At 41.2% G+C, this 20,794-nt stretch overlaps 1 protein-coding gene across 3 annotated transcripts in view; it reads left to right on the top strand.

The window, feature by feature from the left end:
• The window catches only part of klhdc8a (kelch domain containing 8A), a 43,609-nt gene extending 23,075 nt beyond the window's left edge, over positions 1-20,534 (top strand). For 2 of the 3 annotated variants that reach the window (XM_030419521.1, XM_030419522.1), the window contains 6 exons: positions 686-896; positions 3,452-3,631; positions 4,166-4,384; positions 13,039-13,140; positions 13,312-13,460; positions 18,269-20,534. In XM_030419521.1, the coding sequence (XP_030275381.1) occupies positions 686-896; positions 3,452-3,631; positions 4,166-4,384; positions 13,039-13,140; positions 13,312-13,460; positions 18,269-18,322 (915 nt within the window). In that variant the 3' untranslated portion in view covers positions 18,323-20,534. The remainder of the gene's footprint in view (positions 1-685; positions 897-3,451; positions 3,632-4,165; positions 4,385-13,038; positions 13,141-13,311; positions 13,461-18,268) is intronic. The other variant, XM_030419523.1, reaches the window with a different exon arrangement.
• Positions 20,535-20,794: the final 260 nt, after the last annotated feature.

Here is a 20,794-nt window from a genome sequence, read left to right as displayed (position 1 = left end):
CAGAGCAGAAAACCAATCCAGTGTGGCAGCATTTCACAGAGCACTGTCCTACCTCACCTGTTTTTAATATTTGTTAAATATTGTTTACTTGTTCTTGTTCTACCTCACCTGTTTTAATTTCAGTAAATGTTCCTTTTTTTTTTAATTGAGACTCGTAACATTTGTTATCATCATTGTGTAGTATTTATGATGTAAACTGAGGGAGCAAAAGTAGTATCAGCTCCAAATATCGGCTCAAGAAAATCACCAGTCCGTATCGGTCATCGGCTAAGGCTGATGGAAAAAAAAATCGGTATCGGCATCGGCCCGAAAAAATCCATATCGGTCGATCCCTAGTACACTTTAACGGATGTATGTTGTTTTTTAGGTGTGCCTTCCTTAAGGTTGCTAAAATATGTCTTGAATTGGAAGCGTTTAGCAGTACAATCCTCTGTTTCCCTGTCGGTGCTGCGGGCTGTTTCTCCACACAGGGGGAAAGCTGACAGTCATCTACTGCAGGTAATACACTTACTCGGAAAAAGTACCTCATACAACCCCACATGAAAAGACTATCCCTTTAACAAAGGCTAACTTATTTCCAACATGAAACATCAGCAGATATTTTGAGAGCCAAGCTGGTCATCATCATTTGTGTGTTTGTCTGTAATTGCTTTGCCTGAACGCAGTGGCTTGTCCCTGTTCGCAGGGGGATCGCTGGATAAGCTTACCCCCCATGCCCAACCCTCGCGCTGGTGCAGCTGTGGCAGTGCTGGGAAAGCAAATCCTGGTAGTGGGAGGAGTGGGGGAGGACCAGAGCCCCCTGAAGGTGGTGGAGATGTACAACACAGAGGAGGGGAGGTGGAGAAAGAGGAGCGCTCTGCGGGAGGCCTTGATGGGTGTCTCCATCACTGTTAAAGGTACAGACTATAACATTGTAAGCACACATCATTTCCAAAATCACAACATCTGGTGATGCTGTGCTTCTTTTTAACATGAGCAAAATATCACGAAAGGGCAGGACAACACATAACAAGTAAAAGATAAAGAAATATTATACCAAGGATTAACTAAGGAAACCACCAGTAATAATAATGATATTGTGATGAAATGCTGTCTTCATTCAAACATATATTTAAAAATCAAATATACTTTCATCAATAAGTTCCTGTTTGTAAAGTGTAGCTAAGATTATTGCTGTACCGCACTCTGCAGGGAAGTTCAGACTTACTTTGAATGCACTGTATGAACAACACCTCAAATAACACTTTCATTTTATCCCTCAAATCTAAGGTGCGTCTTTCCTTTTGATGTCGGTGGAGCAATTTTTGGGTTCCGACACACATATTTACATTTATTCACACACTTTTGGGGTAGTTCAGGGGTAGACATGAATAAACAGCCTTTTCAGAGAGCGTCTCTTCAGCCTTGGATGAATGAGTTTGTGTTCAGTCCAGCAGTGCATCCGTCAGTGTCTGCTGGAACACAGATAGATGCAGTATGCACACAGACTTATTGGCTACATGTAGGCTTCATGGTGCTGCCCGCTCCATCTCTCTGACCAATCTTCAATCCTGCTGTTTCGTCCTCAAACTCATCCCATCCAGCAGAACAAAAGACAAATAGTCTTGCAAAATGATCGATTGGATCAATTAGAACAAATATGCTATTATAAATGGACAGTCCATCACAGAATTGACTAAATGATGCCATTTCTATTGACATTTGCAGAATCATTATTTTCCAGATATTAGATAATGAGGCTCTGGTAATGAGCTTTTCTATTCCCTGAAATGAATATAAAGTGTTTGTGAAACTTGTACCTTTTTTTATTTATGAGGTTAGAACTGGAAGTAAATGGCTTTATAGACAAAAACTTTAGAAATGAATCAAAGAAAACATGATAAAAGCAGCTCTCTTTCTTTTTCAGCCAACGCTGTATTTTCCCTTCTGTCAACAGTAACACTCTCACCCACTTCCATTCTTATGCTGGAGGTGTTATGCCAAAGTGCCAGACATGGACTCTTGCATTTTTATTCAGCTGCTGTACTCCCTGTCCTCCCCACGTCTGTCACAGTCTCCTGCCTCATCACAAACATTCATCCAGCTCTCTGGCTTTGCAGATTTTTAGCACTTCATAAAATAAAGTGCCAATGAGGTGTTTCCATCAGCTGGGATCAGTCCTTCAAAAGCTGATTATTGTCGAGCATGTTGTTCATGACTCACGCACTCACAAACGTTTTGGGAAGGTTGTGATATTCATGCATTTGATGAAAAAATTGAAGTATCACAACAATACAGTGGGATCCAAAAGTCTGAGACGGCATGGGAAATCTTATATTGTCATGTAAACCTGGAAACAATCTGAAAATCTAAGGATTCAGGGGGTAAGTGATTATTGTTGGGCTTTTGTTGTTATTCTAAGCAGAGAGGGACTTTCTTGGCATAAAATCATGGCTAGACCCAAGGTTTCTGAGGGGGCAGTGAAATGGGACTCTAATACACTTTACAGATCAGTTGTGTCCAAAGCACGATAAGGCAAGACCCCAAGTGAACACCCTCAGAAGATCAATACAGTAACCTTAGTTCCATGGGAGATAGAAAAGCAACTCCCTCCCAGATACAAAAAATGCTAAATAAAGGACTCTAATCAACAAAATTGCTGTCAACACAAGGCTGTCATGAGATGTTTTCACAGGATGAGTAGCACCTCACGAGGTGGAACAAGTCCGAACTCTTATGTTAGCTAAGAAACACCAGAATTTCCCAATAGATGAATGGAAAAATATCCTATTTTAGAGAGATGTATGGCAGTGACAGAAACATTGAGGAGACAAACAGGAGAGAGAAACATGAAAGAAACAGCGAAACATGGGGCTGTTTCACCTTCTCAGGAGTTGGACACCTGCACAGAAATGACTCCACCCTGACCACGGAGAAGTTTCACTCCTTTCTTTGGAGACATGCTACGATCTGTGGTTTGCATCTTTGTGGTGAAGGGTTCATACTGCAGCAGGTTAATGAGCCCAAACAGACTTCAAAACTTTGACAGAACTCCGTGAAGACAGAAGAAGACCAAGAAGTCCAGCCTGTCCTGGACTTTCCTCCACAGTCACCTGACCTCGACCCCATTGAACATTATTGGGGCGACTTGAAGACAAGCCAAGCATTCTGTGACATCGCTAGAATCTTTGTGGAACACTGTAAAATCCTGCTACGACTCGCGGGGTCCATGCTAGCTCGAGTGCATGCTGTCATTTAAGCAAAGGTGGACAAGATTAAACTTCCCATTCAAACTGCTGACATTATCATTCACAATGAAAATAATAGTATTAAATTCAAAATAGGTGCAAAAATATAAGTATTGCGACAAGTGGTCTCAGACTTTGGACCCCACTATACATACTGTACATTATAGATACATGAAAGCTTTTGCTGTGTGTGTGTGTGTGTGTGTGTGTGTGTGTGTGTGCAGATGGCCGGGCTCTGGCTGTGGGGGGAATGGGTGCTGACCTGCTCCCTCGTAGCATCCTTCAGCAGTACGACCTCAGAAAGGATGTGTGGGCGCTACTTCCTCCCATGCCGACGCCTCGCTACGATGCCAACACACATCTTCTTGCCAACAAACTCTATGTTGCAGGTACAAACAGACAGTGTGGGTGTTTTTAGACTTCAACTCGTTCACCTTTTGCATTAAGCAACACACATTTTTTCTCACAATTTCATATACATATGTATATACAGGGTTCGTACGGGTGCTTGAATTTCAATGTTGTGTTTTCAAGGTCTGAAAAGTGCTTGGATTTTAGTTTAAGTGCTTGAAAGTGCTTGACATTATAACTCTGTGTCTTTCACAAAATTGGGATCAGACTGGATAATTAATTTCTGAAGTTTTTGCTATTATAGAATATAATTTTAGATGTTTACAGCATGATACAATGTACATAACTGTGATAAAAAGTGAAGAAAACAAATCACAAGTATATATATTCCCTTAGATACGTATTTCACCCCAGCAATAAGGTGCTGGAAAATCTTAAAAATGACCCTTAAAAGTGCTTGAAAAGTGCTTGAATTTGACCTTGAAAAAAGTGTACGAACCCTGTATATATGTATATACACAGTAAATATATAGATATATATAGATATAGATATAGAGTTATTATTTCTCTTTAATGCATTCTTTCAGGCGGTCGTCAGTGTAAGCGACCAGTGAAGGCATTTGAGGTGTATGACACAGAGACACGTTCTTGGACTACTCTACCCATGATGCCGTGTAAACGTTCGTACGGTGGTGTGATATGGGACCCAACTGGGAGGTTGTGTCTACTCGGAGGGCTGCGGCAGGGAGGAGGACACCAGAGCTCCAAATTCACCAAGAATGTCAACATTTTTGACTCCAGCCAAGGTATCGAATCACATTTATTTTTTGATGTTATTTATCAGTAGTACCTTTCTCTGTATTATTAACCTAAAAGGTTTTAAATGGAGTTACTGCACAGACAGAAGTTTAAACCCTGCCACTCCTCCCATGTTAAGAACACATACACATGCACACACGAACCACATGCTATGATTTAAAGGGTTATGCAAACCCTCTGAACTTCATTTTGAGTTCTAAGTTTCCAAATATGTCAGAAATAATTGCACTGCAAGTAAGAAAGAGGAGTATCTGTAATACTGCTTTATACGCCGTTCAGTATCCAGAGGTATAAACAATCAGTTTTGTTGACTTATTAGAAAGGTGAGGTCTCTATTGTATATTGTATTTTAAAGGAATAGCTCCATATTTTAACATCATTCTAATTATATTCAAAAGGAAAAATATTAATAACAGTATAAACACTTCATATGATGAGGTGATGTTGCTTCCAGGAGGGACAGAAAAAGAAAAAAAGATTTAAGGTTTGTTGAAAACCTTGATGATCAAAAGGCATGACACAGATTTTTGAAGTTCTTAAAAAGATGAACAAAGCCAGAATCTACCTTAAACCAGAGACTCAAATATTGGATCCATCTTATTTTGTATCAACAGGTGGAGTGAATGAATAAATGAATGAGTTGGATTCTCTGATGATTTTTTTTTTTGGAAGCATGTCAAAAAAGTGATATTCTAATTAAACGCCTTTGGCCGTGTAACGGCAGATATTATCAGATCACTCTATTCAGCGTCCATATATACAGAGTTCAGCTGGGATCTCTAATTGGAAGGATTTAAATTGGATTGAATTAATATTGTCCGTGTAACTGAAGCTAATGTTAGAGCTGAGTGGTGGAGTAGCAGTTAGAGTAAAGCAAGAAGTTTCTCTCTGCTTGTAGTCTTCATGCTGATCTAGGCTTAATACCCCGTGACTTCAGCTCAATAATAATACACAGACATGAGATATATATCTATTTTATCATCTAAATATCATAAATAATAAAATGCACATTTAAAAAAAAACGTTAACTATTCCTTTACCATGTTTGAATTAATTAAAGATCTATCTTAGATCCATCACATCTGTAATCTAAAAATGTGAAAAATAACAGCCTATCTTAGCTCATGTTAGAGTGGGTTATTTGGTATTTAAAATGTTGGTATTAACACATGTTTCTCTAACAACATCCATATTACATTTCGACTTCAACTGTCATACAAACCATCCATTATCATCAACCTCACCATGAAGAGAAGCGGTTTTCCTTTCAAACGGGCTCATTCCTCTTTTCATTCTGTGCACACTCTGTTTCCCTGAACACAGTGAAATGACTTATCCTTCTATCCAGCAAGGACACCCCAGAGTAACAGGTGAACAAATTGAGGAGGGACCGGAAGGAGAAATGGGAGAGCAAAAATCGATAAGTCATTTAGACAGCTGGATATACGGTCACACATCGGGATTGGTCGAGTGAAAGCCAAATAAAGCAGAACATGGGAGTGATAATGTTAATGTATGATAATGGAGAGAAAGTTTGTCTTGTGTGTGTGTGAGAGATAGGGAAAGAAAGAAGGAAAGAAAAACGCAGTTGCACACAAACACAAGCGTTCATGTGCATGTGCTGATGGCTATCCTCGTGCTCATGCACACACATACTGGGGAGGCAGCCGTACCCCGTTTCTCCAATCTAATTTTGGTGGAGATGAGATGGGAGATGAGCTGTGGAGGGAGGGCTGGGGGTGAGGAGCGCTTTAAATTACAAGATTCAGAAACAGATTGCTTTATTATCCATCTGCAGCAATATCTCGGCACACACACGCTCACGCAATCTGCTGTCACACAGTGATATTCTATTACTGTTCCATTCCATATCGCCAGTATTAAGACATGCCTGTTAGGTGATGTTTCGCCATTGTAGGCAGGCTGCAACAAGTACGATGCAAAACACAAAGAGTGAAGTTGTGAAAGAAAATTTACACAGAAAATGAGCAAACCAAGGTTGGTCACTTCACCCAAATTAGTATAAAAATATTCCCTCAGTTTCTTCTTCTGGGGTCCAGCCATGCAGACACTTTTAGGGCATCAGTCCCCGAAATGTCTGCTTCCTACACACTACAATGAAGGTTTCAATGCTGTGTGCACCACAAGCGAAATTCCATTTACAACCATTATACTGTGGTGGATTCTTAGAGATGGATACCTCAAAACCAGGACAAAAAAGCAGGGTTTGCAGCGTTGAGTGCTATCAGTATTAGGACATTTCTTGTGATGCTAGATGTCACTGAAAACACATAGTTTGACTTTCTGACAGGACTAAAAGCAGGTTTACCAGAGAAAGCGTCTGTGACAGGGCTTGAGATCGATGGCTTCCTGTCATCCTGGGGAAGATGGAAAATATGTTTGGGAAGAATAGAGTTAGGCCTGGCTGGGTTTGGACAAAACATTTAAAATAATGTCTGTGTTGGGTCAGATTCGGTCACACCATAAATATAAATGATATGTATACATTTTTTCCGTTTTGTATCTATGCTCATTCATTCTTTTAAGACGCTACGAATTACATTCAGCTGACAAAAAGCCGGACAAGTCAGCAACGGAGTCAATTGAGTCATTGCAGCTGAGCTAATACATCATCTCGTCTAGTGACATTTGTGTAAAGTGGCAGGTTTTTAAAATGTTGCAGATCGGCACATTCAGGAAAAACGCCCTATTTTTCCTGATATTGCCACTGCTGGTAGCAGCAGGTATGCAGTGACGTGGTTTGCTAACAGAGCTAACAAATAATTGAGATATACGTACAGAAGAACGGAGAATTTCTGTTCAGAGGAATATTAAGCATTAAGCAAACTGCAGTTTAATGTGACATCACAACAAGCTTGAAGTAACAAAACTTTGATTGCGGGACGTTTACATTCACTTTGGGAGCGTTAAAATAGTTTTTTGGGATGGTCTTGGCATGAGAATCAAGAGAAAGCATGAGCGAGAGACAAGTATCGCAGTCTGGATCAAGAAAACAAAAGAAATAAAGATTGATTTGCTTTTTGATTCAGTTTCATGTACAAACTTACCACTGATTATTATGAGGTAATTATGAGGAAAAAAAAAAGTTCATAATAATTGTAATGTAAAATTTATTAGAAATGCTTTGTAAATTGCAGCATTATTAATGTGCTAACTCTGTGATGAAGACCTGATACAGTATGATGATGTATTTCCATCTTTACAGCATGGGGCCCTGCACATTACTGCCTTATCCTTGATTGATAATCAACTTTATAGTGTTTTTTGGAGAATATTAATTTTAAATAAAATCATGGATGACAAATCTTTTATAATTTTGAATAATACCTGCAGACCTGCTCACAGGCTGTATAGAGCCTTAACAGCGTCACCCAATAAGACAGGGCACACTCTGCGTTGCCTGAGAGGCAGCAACTGGGGCAAAAATGTCCACAAATCACTTCCTGCTGCTCATAAATGTTCATTGCTGACTCTATGCTAATAACTGAAAGAAAGTCAGATGTGTGTGTATGTTTATCAACTTCTGTATTCTCTCATCTGGAACGTAGGAATTATCCCCCTGCCTACTAAGGCAGAAATAGTATCCATGTGTGAAAATTGCATCTCACTGAATTTGTTTTTTCATCTTTTGTTGGAATAATTTGCCTCATATTCATGGTTATTCAGATGCTGTGAAAACAGGAATTCACAAAGGGCCCCTTTGGATCCTCTCTTAGTTCCTGACTTTATATCCTGCGGCTCCTTAGTATCTGGAACTATTTGAAAAAGCTTGGAAAAGAAAAAAAAAATCTCTTAGTGGATTGGGTGAACTGACCCTTTAACATTTAAAAAGATGGTCAACTTGGTTATGAATTCTACTTTTTGTTGTTCTGTCAAACAAAGAAACACATTGATCAGAAGCCTCTGTGAAGCACGTAGCACTAAGCAACAGTAAAAAGAACAAACATACATGTTGCAGTCGTCCGTGGGGCCAACTACTGACAAATGTATTCAACATTGTCTGTATTCCACTTATGCCCTGCTTGAGATGGCAAAACTACCCAAAAGACTACAAAGCAGTTAGAGGGAAGCAGAAGTGAAAGTAAAGCCATGACTCTGGGTTGAGATGTAATTACAGTATTAAAACAGCCACAACCTAATGGTGAGATTCTGTCTCAAAGGTCAGCCGCATCTGAGATTTCACATGTGACAGACAGACAGAATCCATCAAAGGCCAAGAACCAATCATCATCCTTTTCTAGTTTTAATCACGATGGACAATTACAGAGGAGAGCTGTGGACGAAATTACTCCCACACAGACTACAAAGCCCAGTCTTCAGAGAATCGCCTCATCTCGCTCATTCTATTGTCACTCTGTCTCTCTGTCTGTATCCTTCCTCTCTGTATTTTTCTCTGTCTCTCCATCTTTTTATTCTCCTCTGCAGTCTCCCTCCAGAGCAGAATAATGCATGCTGGTGTTTTCCCTGCATCCTACAAAGGAAATCTTGGCACGAAAGGCTTGTGTAATCCCTCCAAAGCAAATAAGAATAAGGTCTGCAGTTGAAAGTCTCAGAGGATTGGGCCGTAAGTCCGTAGTGTGATGTGTTGACACAACTCTAATTTAAAGAGGAAAATCCAGCCTGTAACACTTTAAGCACTGTTTAAAAAAGAATTACAAGTGTTGTAGCGGGCTGCATCGACTTTGTGATGGATGTTGTATCTTAGTTTCCGTCAGTTCATAAATGGGAAAACTAGATGATATCACAATATTTTTCCTGTGTCCAGTACAAAGTAAAATATCAGAAGGAATAAAATAGTGGTTTCAAAATCAAAGTGCGAGATTTCTTGTAACATTTTGCATTAACATCCAACAACCATTAACGGACAAATCCATTAAAGTAAAGGAAGACATTCTAATATCTCAATCAGTAGTACCCTCAACTGACCGGAATGCAGGTATTTGGTCTTAAAAGTATAAATACAATTTTAATCCGGACCTGATGATGGCTCGAGATGGGGATCACCAAAGCCCGAAGGGAACATCCATCTGTGCACCATATTTCATGGCAGTCCATCTCAGTTGCTAGTTTTAGACAGGCAGTTGGATTTGTGAGATCACATCATGTTATTATGGGGCACCACGAGTGGCAGCGCTCTTCCAACTGTTACCTATAACCCGTGATATATGGTGATAGACAGATGGTTCATCCAATCAAATGCCAAGTTGTGTTTTGAAAGTAAATGCCCTTTTCCAGACAGTTTCTAGCAGGTCCTTTCCAGATGGTTAGTAAAAAAAAACATCTGACTCATCAGATTACTTGCATACACGAATGGCATAAAATGATTTAATGCTACAGTTATTCAGAACTTTCCAAATGTTATTAAACTCAATGGATGAAAGAATGATAATGCAAAAAGTCATTTCAGTTAAAGAGAGGATTGGGGGAAAGAAGAGAGATAACTGGAGCCTCTGGTGAGTGCTAAGTGAGAGTGAAAGTGAGAGGTTGACCTGAATTCAAACGCCCTCAGGGCCTGTCGCTGCTCACTGCTATGTCACTAAGGTACAGTGATCTGGCTGCTTGGGGCAATTAAATGCTGGCATCATTAAAGTGAATAATACAAAGGATCCTGTGGTCAAACTCGTCCGAGTCACTTCGTGCACTCGTCTCAGCACTCACCAGACACACTCTCTTCTAATCCCTGTCGTCTCTTTAACGTAATATTCAACAAGTCAAAAAAACATTTTCCCTGCAGTTACAGTTGGCAGCTGTCATCGTAGTACCTGAACACCTGACAGTGGAGGTCACCTCTGGACATTGCTGCTGCAGTCAGGTTGATAAACGGGTTGAAAGATAAATCATAAGTAGAACGAACGTAATCTCTGAACTCTCCTCCCCTGCTGGTCAGTACACCTCTAAACAACAACCACGGATGAAGAATATTGATCTAATGTGACTCAGACACAAATGTTCACGGAAGAGGTAATATTTAAATGTTTTATTAATGTCACATTAGCCTCATTCACCGACTTCCTTTCTCACTCTGTACCTGAAGTTATTGCTTCAGTAACAGACTGTTACCTTGAGCAAAGTTGTGGATTTCTCTGCATTAGACAGTGTTGGAAACATTTACAATGTTAGTACACAGTTTTACAAGGTATATAACAAAGATCTAATATATGTATATTATAATAAAATGTTATATAATATTTGTATATATTACTGATGATTAGTTTTTAACAAAAAAGCAAACATTCACTGTCAACTTTTGGTACATTATAGTTTTGATACAGACACAGTTCAAACAGATTAGCCATCTCCCTGACCACAACATAAATGTTGGAATCTATCCAACATCTCAGGCTGGTATCACACACCAGTGTGAAATATCTGACGGGAGGATTTTACTCTGAGAGAACAGAGTGGACAGCCAGCTGTGATCTCTATTGTGTTCTCTTCTGTAATTTAGCTAGGCTGGAGAGGAAAACACAGCTCTTCATTACACACTGCTGCAACATGCAGGAAGCCTCACCATCTGGCTACTTATCTCTCTTTCATTCTCTCTGCCTCTATTTGTTTCTCTCCACCTTGTTGTTCCTGCCTCTTGTTTAAGCAAAAGATTGATGATAAAGAAGAACGAGAGGTAGAGAAATAAGGCAAAGGAAAAGGGAGGAAGAGGATGAAAAGCGAATAAGAAGACACAGAGAGAGAGAGAGAGGAAGAGAAGGAAGATAGAAGGAAGATAATGGAAAAATAAGTATGAGAGAAGATAAGAGAAATAGAGAAATTCCCAAAAAAGACATAGCAGAGACTCAAAGATAAAGAGCACGGCATTTGTTGTTTTTTTTTCCCCTTGTTCTGTCTCTATCTTCCTTTATACCTCTCTGTCCTCACCCTCCCTCGCTCCCTAATGAAGTTATCTTTCTTCCAGTGTCACGATTCTCTCCAGTCTGGGTTTCCTTCAGATAAACAAGTCTTGGCAGCAACAAAAGCTAAAAGTGAAAAAAGAAAACTTCTGCAGACTCTGCTGGGAAAAGGAGAAAGATTTTTTTGATGGCTATGTTTTCATTTCCTCCACTCTCAGGTTCACTTTTTATCACCTGGAGTGCTTCAGCTTTGAGCACGGAGGAAATGTCACATCTTCTCAGACCACATAAGGGTTGTAGAAAAACTGTCCCCGCCGTCAGTAAGTGTTGGATAGATTACAATTTTAATGACTTCCACACTTGTGAACTGACTTCCTGACTTCTTGTATTGTCGTTTCAAATATTTTGGTATTAAAGGTCTCAATAAATGTCTCAGCGGTGGAATAAAAGAAGCACTTGTCACAACTGCACCTGTATGTGCCAGGGTTCAATTCCCTGCAGAGGGGTTCCTATTTTGGCAGTAGCTGTGTTATTTATTAATGTTGTTTATTTCGGGCATGTCAATTCATAAACATCACATTTCATCATTGTTCAAATAATACAATACACATGGCCGAAAGGGAAAAGCGGGAGAAGCCAAAGCTTATCAAGTCCCGCCCCCATTACCCACAGGATAAAATCTTCATCCTGATCTTTTCTTGTCTTTTGCATTTTACATTTTCTTTTCTTTTTTTTTTTCTTTTTTTTTTTTATTTTATTGTTTTTATTTTTTTATTTTTTATTTTTTTTACCTAACAACTTCTGTTGTTATGACCTTTGTTATAAGTGCAGTTGTTATAAGTGCATCTATCCTTATGTAGTGAGTCTACTTCTGCGTTGTGTTATATAGTGAGCAAGGACAACACTTCCCTGGTCTCTTACTACCTAACTGCAAGACACCAGATTTTGCCACAGACTACTCTTCTGATTAACAGTATAATGAAAATGAATAACACAAAGTAAAAATATCCATGCATTCACTTTATCCTCTATTGAAGTAACCGAGGATCACAAATATGTCAAACACATCCAAAAGCAAAGTGAGAAAATTAAATGCATACCTTACCAGGTAAAGTCCAGAAGGAAAGCTCGCAGGATCTCTGAACCTCACATAACACATTACGTTTTGATCGGACATTGTATACATTCTCAATAACAGCCTTTCCCTCCTATGGAAATACATCCAAATTCCACGCAGGATTTGTGCAGTATCGCACCCACTGTTTGACTCTAACCTGGTGTCCCTGAAGGTTCTCAGATTAGCTGTAGCTTGCAGGGCTAGCTGACTTTGTTGGGGGACTTTGTCAAACTTCAGAGGTCAGAATAACCACGTTGGACCCAGAGCCCACTCCTTTCCTCATAGATTCAAAGCTTTCATGAAAAGTATGTGCCCACAGGCTAACAACAGTATCCTCAATTTCTCTCCCTAGTAGCAGTCTGACCCTAACTCCAACACTCCTGTCCCATCTCTGTCTCTGTTTGTAGTCTGTGTTTATTATAACCTTTCAGTGTCCTTGCCAGGTGTAAGTGTGTGTGTATGTGTGTACTGTACATGTCCTGGCCGCAGCTGGCTGGTGTGTGACCTGTTAGTGCAGGTCACAGTCTGAAAACAAGCTCAGCAGCATCCTGTCCAGCCAAAGGGTGTATACAGTGCCTCTGACTTCACCTTCAGCTCATTCCTAAGCCTGTGCACACACATCTGCTCACTTCAACTGTCGTTTAATTGTCTTCTTCAGGAGTCTGGTTGAAGTCGGAGGAGACGGTGGCGATGAAAACAAAGAGAGCTGACTTTGCTGCTGCTTTCCTACGTGGCCGGATGGTAGTGGCTGGAGGACTCGGTGAGAGGGATACATTGTAAACTTTGGCTGAAATGTCAATTGATGTTGCATCCATGTTGTTAGCTTTCCTGCAAAATATGAGAAATTTGCCAATCAGTACACAGAAGTAAAACATGAGGGAATATTCACAGCCTTTGATATGATATCTTTGGTCGTGTGTTTGTTCTCCAGGTCATGAACCCTCGGCCCTGGACACAGTGGAGGCTTTTCATCCTCAGAGAAAGAAGTGGGAGAGGTTGGCTCCCATGACCTTCCCCCGATGCTCCACCTCCTCCATCATCATCAGAGATCGCCTCCTTGTGGTGGGAGGAGTCAACCAGGTACACTTGAGCTCCATGTTGCACATTTACACAAACATAAACAGTACCTAATGATAGAAACTCAACAGCTGACCGGGCAAGACATCTATGTGAGTATCCATGTCAACAGATGTTTCCTGCTTACTGTTAAAAGTGACAGGTGTGTCCAGCAGTTTACTTAATTATTCATACCCCTGCCTCAATGTGGAGTGCCCTCCACAGCTACGAGTGTGATTTTACTCTGCAGTGAAGAACTACTCATTGGGATCGCAGATGGAAAAAGGGCATTATCTGTCGTGACTACCTGCTCATCAGGACCACGCCTTAGCAGATCCGTCCCTACCTTACTCACTGCACATGACACTGTTGGACAGTTGGACAGCAGACATGTGTAGCACACTTTCCCAGTAATGAGCATCCTACAGACAGTCGCAGTCTCAGATCAGATAGAATAATTACCTGAACATTGTGGAGGGGTTGGTGCGTCCCTGTGACCCTGTGTTATTGGGGGCAGGACCTCGCCCAGAAGAGTGACACAGTTCCGAGTTTCAGACCTGGCAGGGAAATTTCTCAGCCAGTGTCTGGTGGCCAGGCCTTGACTCATGGTCCTGGGTGGGGCAGGAAGAACCCTTCATGGGCCTAGCACTTGTAGGGCAATTGATTGGGAACAATGGTCTACCTGATCTGAACCTGAATGGTGCTTTGGTATTGGACCTCTGTGCGAGTCATGAATTGGCCATAACAAACACCATATTCACGCACACAGTGATTCATAAGTAACTTCTTACCAGAACACCTTTGATTGATGATTGACTTTGTGGTTGTATCATCAGATCTACAGCCATGTATCTTGGACACTGGTGGGGGACACAACTGGGCATAACTGGTGAACACAAACCCGTATTGAAATGGGTGAACTGGGAATGTCTGGCGGAGGCACCTGCCCACTTTGAATTTCAATTCTAATGTATCCCAGGGAAGATTAGGGACACAGAATCCAAGTTGGTCTTCGAAGCCATCAATGTGAAGTGCTGTTCAAGTTGTGGTTTGAAGGTCGTCAGTGTGTCCATCATGGCGAAGACCTGAGATCCTGCCAGCGTACACAAATGTGAGGGAGGCCATCAAGCAATAAGAAGGGGCAGCTTGGTTGTAACAAGGGTCTCCTGAACCCGCAGACAGGTAGCAGGAGGCCAGAAGGGCTGCAGCTTTAGCGGTTGCATAAACCTGTTTGGGAAGAACTTTTTGTTGGCCTCCAGCAAGTTTTGTTGGCAACAGTTGGTTGACCCAGGAAGGGAAAGCAGGGCTTGGCTCAGGCAGGCAGGCAGTGTTCAGCAGGGTAGAAGAACTACTGACCCTGACTGGGGATATGTTGAGAGATAGAAAGAGTACTTTGTGGAACTCCTGAAAGCCACCACTCTGTGGCGGAAACAGAGTTTGAATACTCGGGGGAATCCTCACCCATATCCCCGGCAGAGGACTTCTGAGCACCAGGTATGGACTAGATTCACCCTCAGATGCCGAAGCCTCGGGATATTGTTGGGCTGTCTCGGCTGACACACCTCTTCAATTTCACGTCGGGGTCAATGAAAATGCCTGTGGAATGGCAGACCGTGGTGATGGTTCCCATTTTTACAAAGGAGGACCGGAGGGTGTGCTCCAATTATCCTGATATCACACTGCTCAGCCTCCCTGGAAGAGTTTATGTCAGGGTGCTGGAAAATGTTGCAGGGGAGAAGGATGTCTGGACCACTTCGCTTAGGCTGCTGCCACAGCGGCCCATGATAAGCAGCAGGAAATGGATGGATCAGTGGAGCTTCATCCTCTGCTAAACATAAAAGCAAGACACAGCTTTTATTATCACAACTATCAAATATGATTCAACATGAATTGTCTCAAGGCTTCACCCATCCACAGGACAAGCATTCACAAAACCAACTTAAACAAACTGTTATCATTTATTAAGTGAAATATATTTTTAAAGTTTTAGATTAGTTCTATCATATCATGTCGTATCATATATTTCTCCAGCAATGTAACTGCATTCACTTTCTAGTCTTAAAGTCTTTCTGAGAGATGTCCATATCAGTTGAGGATCAGCTGTCATATACTGCCAGATATGTAGAGCTTGGTATCACAATTCTTGCTGGAAATATACCAGTTTTAAGTGTGTGTATCAGTGTGATTGTAAGGAATCGATCAGAATTGGAAAATTTCCCATTGAAATCAATTACCGTATTGACCCGAATATAGGACGAGGTTTTTTTCCATGAAAATTATGTGAAAAAGTGGGGTCGTTTTATAATCGGGGTCTAACCGTTGACACATGCTGATAGTTGTCTGGGTCGCTACACGACCGCAACAGCAGAGGGCGCCAGCTTATTGTAGAGACGTCACTGACACTGTGGCTGCAGTTATCTGTCAGTCACAGCGGAGAAGAAGTGACAGGAGATGAAAAATGGAGAGACGCGGTGATTTTACGGAGCAAAGTGGATCAAGTGTGGCAAGTTAACAGACATCTGAGGCGGAGCTATGATGCTAATTTTAAGATAATGGTGGTCAATGCAGCGGAGGTGCCAAACAACTTTCAGCCAGCCTAGAAATAAGGAGTTATGGAGTGTAACGTCCGAAGATGGCGGGTCCAAAAAGACCGTCTGAAAACGCTAACAGTAAGAGAAAAGCTTATCGTGGTCCTCTAAGCGGCCGCTTCCAAGAGACTGACAGGAGGGTATGTGAGTTTGTTATTGAGAGACGAATTTTGGTTATCAGAGTCTTTTTCTGAAGATTAGTCTTGAAAAGAGGGGTCGTCTTATAATCAGGGTCGTCCTATATTCGGGTCAATACGGTAATATGTTGTTTCAACCATTTTATTCTCTATGTTGTTGCACTGAAAGATGAATGTAAATGATAGAAATAAAGTTGCCTAATGTGAACATTAAGCAGGTGATGTTGTTGGTCACTGTGTCTCAAGAGAAGAAAACAAGGACACACTGTGTCATTAATGCAAAGCGCCTGAGACCAGGCCCAAACAACATCATCCAGTGACAGAGCCACAGTGTCAGCAGTTTCAGAACCTGCAGTTTTGGACCTAATGTTTCAGTCCAACCTGCTCCACCTGTGGGCAACAAAAGCAACAGCAGCAGAAGCAGGAGGTCGGATCTTGTGAAAAAATGTAAGAAAATCTGTTGTTTCTGTTTTGAACATTTGAGCCACAAACTCGGCCACTGCTGAGATCAATTACGTATCATTTAAAGCTCATCGGGAAATCGCAGGTGTTCGACCATGAACAGGTGTTTTTAAAGAGACGTTTTTTATGTTTTCTTTCTTAAACGTGTGCTGCTTTACACGCTCAAACAGAATTCTGCTCTCATGTGACTATTTAAAGCCCCTGAAAAGTTGATTTGGAATGTTAATTATTTCTCGTTAATGAGACTGGCAACACCGCACACCTGTCATCACATTTTGATTCAGTTTATTCACTACTGCCAAATCCTGTTGATATCATCTTCTTCTAACTGAGCCTCATCCACTTCAAACCAGTGAAATAATCAATAGTGTTCAAACTTGAGCATTAAGTTGTTTCTTTTACTGCACCCCATGGCCTATGATATTTATTGAAGCTCAGTGTAACATGAGAATGTTAAACCCTGAAACATACACACAAAGAAAACAGCAGCCAGATATAAACAAAAATGATCTTGCCGTGTTGAACATTTCTCACCTGTAGGTGGCAACAAAATTAATAAAAACTGATCAGAGAGCAAATGAATAGCAAACAGACCATAGACTGGGGGGAGGGTTTCTCTGCCGCCTGCAGCCTGTTTCTATGACTGTGTGTGTGTGCGTGTCTGCTCATCTCAGGAATAAATATGCAAAACACAATCACAAATAGCAGTGACACTATTTCTAATAGATCGTCAGTGTTTTCAGGGTAAATAGAACAGATGCCGAAAGTACTGCTGCAGATTGCCAGCCAGAGATAGGGCACAGCGCGGGGTTTTTTCTGAGCTCTGTCTGAACAGGCCAGTTGAATTACACGGGGCGCCGAATGGAGGCGGGCAGCATTAGGTGAGCTCCGTGGCGATTCTGCCTCGTGTGCCTGCCTGCCGTGATATAGACAGGTCTGAAATGAATGCTGGCAGCTCCTGGGAAGTGCCGGTACGCAAGAAGAAGTCAAATCAAGTGCAAAATGTAAAAATCGGCTGTACAGCATGCCTGTCAGTGCCAGCATAACCTGCACGTTCAAGCACTGGTTTCCATGGTCAGCAGTTTAAAACTGAATCTCTGACCCACTGATTTATAACAGTAGTATTTAATACAGCAGGAGATTATATGAGATATGTCCTGAAATGTAGTTTTAAGAAATACATCCCAGCCAATCAGACACAAGATCTTTCATTCATGTACAGAGATGAAATGTAAGATTTCTGCATCAAATGCCTGAAACCAATTAGACCTTAGTTATAATATTTTTTTGTGCACTTGCATTTTTCCAAATGTTTCCCCACGATGTTCAAACCCAGAGAAATGCACGAGCTTACTCACGGCAACAGCGAGTTTCACCGTAATTCCCAGGAGAGAGTCAAAGAGCGAGGGACGACGTCTGCAAATGGGACGAAACATAATGCGATCAATTTGAATACATTACCTCAGATGTGAGCATTTCTGCCAGTCATGTAGCAACGCCCATGATCCCATGCTACCTATGTCTTCTGTTTTGTATTGACAGCATGAATCCCATATTGTGTGTCTAAGGTATCAGTTAAGAATTAAAGGAGGGAAATGCTTCCAACTGTTGACCAGCAGTCTTTCTCCCTGTCTCCCTGTCTCAGGTTCCCAGCTCTGCCCATGAGATCCTCTATGTGAAAGAAGAAGAGTATCTGTAGCCTGTAGTAACTGACACCAGGTGAATGCAGCACATCTGTGATTCCACTTCCTCCTCTCTGTCCGACCCTCCTGAATCTGACTGCAGCGCAATATGTAGAAACACCAGAGAAATGGAGTCCGAGTGAAAGGCCCTGTTTTTGTGATGTTATGTTACGGAGAACAGCGCCCCCTGCTGGGCTGTACTGACACTGAGGCCCACATGTAAGCACACACACGCACAATGGAGGAGCTGGCTCTTTCTTTCTTTCTACCGAGTTGTGTTTCTTGATACTCTTAGTATGTGACACTTCTGCGTTGTATGTTGTCCTGCATACATGGAGAAGAACTTTTGTAGCTTCTATGTCTAGTAATGTAGACAGGAAATATATTGATGATCTATTTCATGGCATATATGCATTTCAGTTTTGGTTTTACGTCTTTGTGAGTGTGTTAATTTGTCTGCAGCTTGCCAACAAGTGAGCATTTGTAGGTGGTGGGATTTTAATTTAACGACATGAGTGCAATAATTGTATATTATTTAATATAATCTAGCAAAAAAAAAAAAATACAAAAACCCACTAGAAGGTGGGTAATGTTTATCCCCATTGCTGGAGTAAATCTTGACAATGTTTCTGCAAATCACAGATATGTTGAAACTTCATATTTCTTTAGGTTCCATTTTCAATGTCTTGTTGTGACACCATTGTGCTTTTGCTCTGGTTAGGTTTAGCCACAAAAACAACTTGGTAAGGTTAGGAGAAGTCAGGTTTTGGTCACCACAAACATGGCTGGAAATTCTGCCGAGGTCTACTTTGAAACACCCGGCGGTCTCACACTGACAAATGTTGAAACGGTCTCCAGCTGTGGTCACTGGCTTCACAGCCCTCTCAGCCACCTCCCCACATGACAGTCGGATCACGAACATCATCTGAACACGATACGACACATTTCGTGGCAATGTCGGTGTGCTTTGCGCGGATGTCGCATACAAATACGAACGCGTCAGTGGTTTGCAGAAACGTTTGCTGCCAACATTTTCTTTTGTCGACCGGGCTGTAACGTATGTTAAACTGTACTGTAACAAGATTTGCACTAAAGCAATTAACACTGAGTGGGAGTTGACTTAAACATCAATAATTTTCTAGTGTAATGTGTCGTAGTAATTACACTGAGAACGCTGTACTCACTCATCCGTGCTGTTACAAGTGCACATCTGTGGGTGTGATCATGCATATTGTTTAATGCATTGCATATATGAAAAGAAACTGTATTTAATGACAATATGGTGTTTGTTGAAGTAATTAGCAGACTTCTGTTGAAGACAAAGAAGCAGATCCAGATTGACTTTAAGCGACTGTACACGTTATTCCTGCAGCAATACAGCCTCTTTATGTTAGTGTTTCATTCGCGCGACATGTGCAGTGCCGTAGTGATCATCAGTTAATAACACCACACTCAGGTTGTGCTGGTACCGACTCGTTTTTGTGACTTCAGAGGCGCTGACTGACCATTCCGTTTGCTTTCATTGTAGTCGACGCGACCTCTTGTCTGCTGTTGTGCAACAGGCACCAAGCTGTGAAATATTTCATTGTGTGAATGTTTCTCCTCTGAAGATTTTATTTCATGCTGCAACGTGATCGATACCTGACAGTCAACCATGTCGTGTGATGCTGAGGGTATGCGTAGTCATATTCAGTGGGATAAATTGGATTTGTGGTTCGTGTTGCCCTTCTTCGCCACTAGATGGCAGTGATTGCACATACGAATCCACACAAGAGCTTGTCAAACCTTCACTGGCGACACAGTATTGTGAGACAGCATACAGTGACGGTATATTATTAAACATGCAGGTATGTCAGATAATTTGCTCATTTTTTACAGCGATGACACTTTCTCAAGTTAAGTTTAATTCTTCATAAACTTTGAGTACGACTTGATAAGTGATGCAGCGCTAGGGGAGACTTAATAATTGTGCTTTTGTTTGTGCATGCAGCTGTAATGATGATTTCTGACAGTGGATTGTGATTGGACAGGTTACTGTTCGTACGTTATTATCACATACCATAGATGGGTTTGTTTTTTGTTTTTTGTTTTTTATGCGATTGATTTCTGTGGTGAAACAAGCTGTCTTTGTGCCGTAAACTGCACAAACTGCAAATGTAACGCAACGGATTTAGGTTGCAGTTTTGCACACAAAAAATAAATAAATAAAATGCCTGTTTTATCTTTAAACAGCTCACACTGTGTGTTTGTGGCGTTTAAGAAATCTTTTCAAACATCCAGCTTTCTGATGAATGCTGTTGTGTTATTATTGGTGGATAGGTAATAGTGCTGCAGACTGACAGGGGTCAATTTTATGCATATAAGCCAAAATCACAAACAATGTCCTCTGTCCTTAGACCCTTGAAAAATAACCTTGTAGCTGTTAAAAAAAACAAAAAAAACAACAAAAAAAACGTAAGAAACCTCAGGAAGAGCCAGAGAGAAGGGAT

This window comes from Sparus aurata, chromosome 6 (assembly GCF_900880675.1).
Source record: "Sparus aurata chromosome 6, fSpaAur1.1, whole genome shotgun sequence".
NCBI classification, from domain to species: Eukaryota; Metazoa; Chordata; class Actinopteri; order Spariformes; family Sparidae; genus Sparus; species Sparus aurata.
This window is presented reverse-complemented; position numbering and strand designations above follow the sequence as displayed.